The 7,628-nt window shown below is 34.0% G+C and overlaps 1 protein-coding gene across 1 annotated transcript; it reads left to right on the top strand.

The window, feature by feature from the left end:
- The first annotated feature begins 349 nt into the window (after window positions 1-349).
- LOC130623678 (uncharacterized) lies at window positions 350-4,104 on the top strand. The gene is made up of 4 exons (XM_057439186.1): window positions 350-534; window positions 641-939; window positions 1,718-1,828; window positions 3,777-4,104. The coding sequence occupies exons 1-4, from the start codon at window positions 477-479 to the stop codon at window positions 3,894-3,896; spliced, it is 588 nt and encodes a 195-aa protein (XP_057295169.1). The 5' UTR covers window positions 350-476; the 3' UTR covers window positions 3,897-4,104.
- Window positions 4,105-7,628: the final 3,524 nt, after the last annotated feature.

Below are 7,628 nucleotides of genomic sequence, written 5' to 3'. Positions count from 1 at the left end.
AAAATAATTTAAATTTCTATTAGTTTTATGCAAATAATAATTTTGTACAATTTACCTTTTGTTGCGATGAATTATTTTGATTTATGGGAAAAGGATCTTTCGAAAACGTCTCCCTTTAAATTATCATGATTAAAAATTAATAAACCTTCTAACATCCGCTTAATTAGTCCGGTTCAACATATCGTGTGTTTTTTCTCTCTCTAAATGAAAGGATGGTAAAAAATAATTGAAAAAGTTTTTTTGTTTGAACAGGAACATTTTGTGTGCACGATGATTTTGTTTTTTATTGAACCTGATTTGTGTAGTCATGCAGCGTGAAAGTGGGCATTAACGTTTTGTATAAGTAAACATACGCACTTCAGCATCATAAAGGCTGTATTAAATAAACTAAACAATTCTTTTAAACGAAGAAAAGATCTTTCCTAAAGAATAAGTACAAGAACTTTAGTATAATAATTTTCTTACCACATTGAGACATGAGGTTACTGGTACTATTTTTAGTCATAGCTGCTGCTGGTTGCCATATTTTTAAAGGTAAAATAAAACATAAACATAGCTATGTTTTCGTAAAAATTCTCATTTTTTTTCTTTTTTGCGAATTATATAGACAGTTATCTAGCTGATATTTTTGCTGATATAGAGAATGGTTTAGCTGACATGACAGATAACGAAACAAATGACGATGATGATTCTGAAGCTACTGCGCCAACACAACCTCCACAACAAACACCAGATCCCAATGCAGGAGGAGAAGGAGCAAATGAGGGAAACGTGGCTGCGACAACGCCAGTCCCTGAAAAGGAAAAGGCGACACCCGAAGAAGAAGAGGAGGAGGGAAATGAAGCTGGGGAGCCAGCAGGTACAACACCAGCACCGGTTAAAGGAGCACCGCCTCAATACAATATTAACCTCGTGCCAGTCCAGGAGTCAGGCTCTGGAGTAAGTGTTTTTTTCATTTCTTGACACTTTCGTATTTATAGGACGTTGAGTCATAAAAGAGAAATTAGGAGCACCTTCAGAGTACAGCTAGTATCAACGATTAGCTAAAAGCCAGAAACAAGTATGAATGACAAACAAATCATACGCAAGTTTTCGGTACACTATACGAAATTGCTTATAAAGTGTGACTTTCACGGAGCGAATTGTGAATGACGAATTCGGCAGCGAATTAGCTGCGAAATATCTTTTTGATTTTCACGTAAAGCAAAAAAACGTGGCGAATATAAAATACTGAATGTAAGTACTCTATTGGGTATTAAAAACCACAGTAATTATTGCGTTCTGATCGATTAAAAGTTCACAGCGAAATATTTCGCCGCAAAAAAAGTAGGAATTGTTTCGACCTTTCGGCGAAGCGAATTTTTTAAAGAAAAGTGAAAACAAATAAAACTGCGCATACTTAAAATATGCTTATTTTTTCAAATAAGCATATTTTAAGTCTGACCATGTGTTTTTCATAAGCATATTCCAATTCCAATTCTTGTCGTTAAACATAACCTAAGCATACCTAAGCATATTTGAGCCTAAGAAAGTACTTTTCATACGCATCATTAAGCCTCAATTTGAAATTTTAGTTGCTTATAAAAAAAAACATGTAATTACAATGATAAAGAAAACCAGATATCAATCGGATAAGGCGATAATTGCTTTTTTACAAGAATCTTCTTTCTAAGTGCAAGTGGGGTGTGTGTAAAAGTACCATTCAATTTTGTTCTAGTGTTTCGGTGCGTTCACTAATGCTTACTTAAATGCCAAAGACGTGAAAACGAGAAATGCTGCATTTCAAGATTTACGAATATGTTTAACTCCAAAATGTGACATAAAAGCCGTAAGTATTATTTCGTTGTTTTTTATATCTACATATGTTTTATAAGTATCTTAATAGAGACGTGGCACACGAGGTTATAGTAGGAGAGGAAAATTCCTTATCAATTGGAGTATATAGAGTACAGAGACTCCATCATCGTTGGGCCATACTGAAATGAAAATGTTTTTATTTAACTTTCAACCCAAATCAACTCAAATGCCAATTTTAGGGCTACAATATGAAATTGTATTAAAAAAGATGTTTAGTCTAAAAGGTTGAACATTTTCGTATTTGATATTTCGATTGATATTTTAAAGAAAGGCAGGTAGCTCCTGTCTCTCCACCCACCCAGCCCCCATTCAACACCCACTATCTGCGCTCTTGCTTAAGGAAAGAAGTCTTCGCTTTATTAAATTTAAAAGATTAAAAATTATGTGAAGTTATTTCGCAAAATTTTGAATTTTTTAATCGACATTTTTTTAACAAAAAGTTCTCTTCCAATTTCTTTTCCAACAATCCTTGAGTCGAAGGTAAAATGCGAAATAGTGTAAAAGATTTAAGCATTGCATGCATGTAAAATTTGACAGATAAATTATTTTGGAAATTTTTAGGAAAATCTAATTTAACGGAATTCTATTTATACAGGAATGTAATTTCCCGCCCTTTTTGTCTCATTAAAATTAAAGCAAAACAAGGCTGCACATTATTTAACACGTTCGCTGCCAACTACGAGTATACTCGTAGTACGCCGGTGCGTTTATCGAGTGTACTATGAGATTTAAAGCTGATTGGCTAATTCAAAACAATACTTTTCTGTTATTTTAGGCAGAGAAGGGTTAGTGTCAAAGTAAGCCAGGCATTTGTCTAAGAAAAACCCGCGCCATTCCTTTTATTAGTGGGAAAACTTACCACTTGCTAACCAAAATAGAAAAAAATTGTGTTTGGTTATAGTTGACAATATCTTTCATGAAAAAGTGGAAGTGAAACTATTCCTTGCAAACTATACAGTGCATTCAAATCGAGTTTCTTCTCGTTTTTCTTGGGAACAATCTCGCCATGGTTTTGTTGTAAATCTTTTTTTCTCTGTCGGAGGTATTGCAGTTACATGATGAATATTAGTCATGGTGTTTGTTCTGCTTGGACAAACAGACCTTGTCTTTACTTTGTCTCCGATGAAATCGCTAATAATATCTTCTCTGTATTTTACACGTCACCTAATGTTTTTGACGGCCAACTTGTCATAGTAGCTGTCTCGTAAGATTTAAAATATAGTCGAACGGATTACTCTTAGTTATTAGTTATTAGAAAACTTTTTTGCTATGCTTTATAGATAAAATACCTACTGAGGTCTATCTATCAGGCACCTGCGTACCACATTTTTAGGCCAGATACCTCTTGGAGCCTTAGACATTAGCCATTACTCGAAACTAATAATTTTTTAGGGGTTTCATATTATCGGGAAAACGTTTGTCATACTTAGAACTTGAACCTCGCAACAAAATTTTATTTTAGAGGAATCATTCTGTAAAGTTTTGTTACGTGATTAACCCTACCTCGTAAATTAGATTTCTGCAGATTTTCCATGAGAATTATATAAAACCTTGGAGATATGTTCAATAACTTTTTTTTGCTATCAGAAACTTTAAGCAGAATGTTATAACTTGTTTAAGAACTAAAATAAACAACAGTGGTATGTTGAAAAGATTTTAAGCTTATGTAACGTCACAGAAAAAGTGCTGACATAAGCAAAAAATTATTTATCCAGTTTTTTCTTGTATGACGTACTTAACTGTGCAAAGTTTGTTTCCTTTTGGAAAACCTATGAGAGGGGTGGCGGCATTATTTTTACTGCGGTGTGGTGTCTAGTGGAATATCTAAAGAATCAGTAAATCTATTGCCATATTGCCTTTAAATAACTCTGAAATCTATTCTATAAAAACCGCTTTAACATTCCTTGTATTTTTTACAGTGCAATAAAGACAAACGAAAATGCGAAGCTAAGAAGAAATCGTTAACTCCAACCGACAAATACGAATGCTGGTATTACTGGTACGAATGTATATCTGACACATGCGCAGTAGAGTTGTGAAAACTGCATTTACAAACTATATTTAAATAATTTATTTTTTTAGTTTCAGTACGTCTGTTTGGTCTTTTGACTTTAATTTTTTTAGTTCCAATGTTTTAGTTGACCATTTGACTCATCGTTTAAAACATTTTATATCTGCATAATATTTTCTTTCACGTCTATATTTTATCTATATAAAATATAAGTAAATATTTCTAATCGAATTAAACGTCTTTTTATGAGCAACATCTAAGGCCTGAAAATTTTCAAAAATGAAGCTCAATTCAAGCAACAACTAACATGACTTGATCAATGAAAACCAGGGAAAGAAGTCGATATTATAAAAACAGCAAAAGTTCCAAAGTCAGCAAAGGAGTTATAACCTGTATTAATTTAGGGGCAGAAACCTTTGCGGGCAGAAAGTTTTGTAAGGTCCAAAAGGTTTACGAAAAAACCTTTGCTAATTTTATTTTGCAGACTAATTTCGCGTAAAAGATTTTTGCGAAATTATATCGTATGCAAGGGAAAATCTTTCGCGATTGACAGCCACTCTCTTGTTTTCTCTTCTTTTCAAAAGTCTGTTTTCATTACTGTTTCAAGGAACCAGGATATCAAACAAATTTTCGTAGCTGCAAAGAAGAATGAAAACACTATATGTTATTGTAGTTGATGATTAAAGAAGAAATCACTAACCTTGAGTTTTCCCTTGTTTATTTATTTATTTTTTGTGGTAAAAAAATTCCAGAAAATTATTCATCGTTTTGCTAAATTTTTGTTTCCAAAGGTATAAACTTTCGCGAAAATGACCAAAAATTCGAAAAACGCGAAAGATTTTCCCTTGAAGTAGCGACACATCTTCAGGTATTTAGGATCTGGTCACACGCTTTACAATCTGCATTTCGTTAATAACCAATCAAATTCCAAATATGTAGCCATTTTTTGTAGCATGGAAGTTGATCATTTTGAGCGCCTGTGCTTAAACAACTTCAGTAACTTCAGTCGGAAACACTTTAATGAAAACAGGCTAACTAACATTTGTGTTACTAAAACTTATTTAATTGTGTATGGCTGTAAGATCCCTTTTCCATCGGACGCGAAAATTTTCAACCGTACAATATTTTTTCGTGTTATAGTAATTCAAATGAATTAAGAAAAATTGCACCGACGTTTCTAACTGTAAGAAAAAAATAAAATCTATTGTGTGTATTTATTATAGAAAAATCGTTTGTTTTCAGAGTAAATATCTATCTCAAACATACTCATGGAGACAGTTAAGCAAAAGAACAAGCGTTAAATGAAAAATTCAGAGATTTCATCAACTGAAGTCTACAGGCATGCCTTTTAAGAGATGCGGAGATGGTGTAGTGGTAGCGCATTCGGCTTGTAATCACAAGGTGTCAGGTTCGAGTTCCCACTCCGCGCACTTTGAATGTAGTGTTGTTGGTCCATTTAGTGCTGACCGCTAACCGATTTGTGCGGCAGGCAAGCAAGCTAGAGCAATGCTATACCTATCTCTGGCGATAATGTAAAAAATTTACAGTCGGAATGGAGGAAGAGCCAGCCATTAGGATGGAATACCCAAGTACAATAAAACTTTCTTCTCTTTAATTACTTACTTAATATGTTTAATATGATGTACCGTCTTTAATCTTAAGAAAGGAAGAAAGAAAAAGAGACTGCAAATTTGTGTTATACATTTCTATGGACTAGTTTGGCGACTTAAGTTCTGCGGGCTTTTTCAACAAAAATGCATCGACACCGTCCATGTATACCCTCTCACCATTTATTTGCATGGTTGTACAGCTATCACTAATTATCATTTATAACTTGTACACCGGCTGCTCAGCTTGCTGTTCTAGCTCATTCGGAACAACAACATGTTGGCGACCACTTATCGACACCAACGATTCCGGAGATTTGTACCGTTGTACCCTCAAATACTTTTTTTCTGCATTTTCGGATTAAGATTTGATTTTTCGAAATCACAATGATCTTTAATGCTCAAGCCAATAACAGAGAACGTTGACTGAATCTAGAAAAAAACACCATATAATTTAAACTAAATCAAATATATATAGGCCCCCGTAACTGTAAAGGGATTCTTGATGAATGTGAAAACAAAAATAAGGGAGGCAACAATAGGTGCGCCAGTAGTTGTGACTCTGTCAATAGATACTTAACCTAATAAGAGAATTCCTTAAAGGAATTAATTTTCGCAGGAATTAGTTTTCGCAGATTTTACGAGTTTCTAATTAATTTGGGAAAAATTAATTTCTTTACGAAAATTATTGGACAGCTCAGTACCGCGAAATTTGGATGTTGTTTCTTTTTGAAAAATTATTTACACTTTTTTCTTCGTATTAACTTAGAATTACAAGCACTATGTGGGAGATTTCAACTTCAACTTACTTCATGCCTCCAACATTAAAATCCTTCTAAAACAATATAAATGGAGAAACAAAATGTAATCAAATCTTTTTCCGCAAAATTTAAATGTCACTTTTGCCAAAAATTGATCTCCTTGAGGTAGGTTAATTGCGACTTAGTGAATGAAATTAACTGTCAATATAATATAGAAAAACATGTGACTCCATTAAAGGTGACTTAAGGCACAAGGATCGTCAATCCTCTGCCATACTAATTGCACTTTTATGTGGAACGCCACCTTCAGCATTATACAATGGAATCTCTCTAAAGCGGACATAGTCTAAAGCGGAAACCTCCATGTAATGGTCACTATTCCTTGGAACGGACTAATTTTAGGTGAAACTCTCACAAGAAAATCTCTATAAGACAGACAGTTATAAGGCGAGCACTTTATAAAACAGACACTTTTTTCACACCAAATGACATTTTCCCCTGAAGGAGCTCTGCGTAAAGCGGGCACATGAAAAACACTTGTTAAATTTCGATTTTTATTTTTATTTCGTCCATTTTTTAACTTTTTTTAACTTTTTATTACAATCTTTAAAATCTTTTTAATTTTTTTCCCGCCCAAACAACGCCTTTATCGACACCAACAACCACGTATGGAACTGGAGTTTATACGCCTCCCTGTGACTCGACATGTTATATTGCAATTGGGAATGTTTGTAAATCGGTGGAAGATTCTGCTGGGATTTTTAGGGACATATCCAACTCTGCGTCCCTCAAAAGTAATCGCCATTGCAAATTCGTCTAACACGTTGTGAATCAATGAAAAAATCGTTGTTCTTTTTTAAGAATCACAGGAATTTCCTGCTCAGCACTTCTTAGTACAATTTCCATGAGCTTTGTGTCCTTCATTTTAATGCAATGGTAAAATTTGATGTGTAATACTCTTTATTAGAAGACATTGCAGTGTCAAAAATTTGAATGTCTGAAAAACCTTCGAAATTCGAAATTTTATTGTCATTACAAATAAGTCACAGTAGTTGAACAGGTGCTTGAACAACAACATGAGAAACACAGTCACGTTGAAGCAAAAATGTGCTATGAAGCTATCGAAAAAGGATTTAACATTGGAAGAAAAAGATAAGTTTCTAAACTTGGAAAGACGGCCGCGGAAGATATCTAAAAGATAAAGATAAAAACCGCAAACAGCAACTTGTTCAGTACATGTTCTCGCTTCCATTTGCTTTCAAAAATCCTCAGTAATGAAAAATGTGGATATTGATGCAGGAAACAAAAACAAAAAAATCGATTTTCCTACAACATAGCAAGGTCTACTACCCGGTAACGGGGTTACAATCGTCCCCAGCGCTCGCCTACTCC

This window comes from Hydractinia symbiolongicarpus, chromosome 13 (genome assembly GCF_029227915.1).
Source record: "Hydractinia symbiolongicarpus strain clone_291-10 chromosome 13, HSymV2.1, whole genome shotgun sequence".
In the NCBI taxonomy this organism is placed as follows: Eukaryota; Metazoa; Cnidaria; class Hydrozoa; order Anthoathecata; family Hydractiniidae; genus Hydractinia; species Hydractinia symbiolongicarpus.
The sequence above is the reverse complement of the archived record's forward strand: the minus strand, read 5'-3'. Positions and strand labels throughout refer to the sequence as shown.

Excerpts from the sequence above, each read along its gene's own strand:
- LOC130623678 (XM_057439186.1), top strand. The coding sequence starts at position 477 with ATGAGGTTACTGGTACTATTTTTAGTCATAGCTGCTGCTGGTTGCCAT. Across the intron at positions 535-640 it reads TGGTTGCCATATTTTTAAAG|AGAATGGTTTAGCTGACATG; the intron begins GTAAAATAAAAC and ends TTGCTGATATAG. Across the intron at positions 940-1,717 it reads TCCAGGAGTCAGGCTCTGGA|TGTTTCGGTGCGTTCACTAA; the intron begins GTAAGTGTTTTT and ends ATTTTGTTCTAG.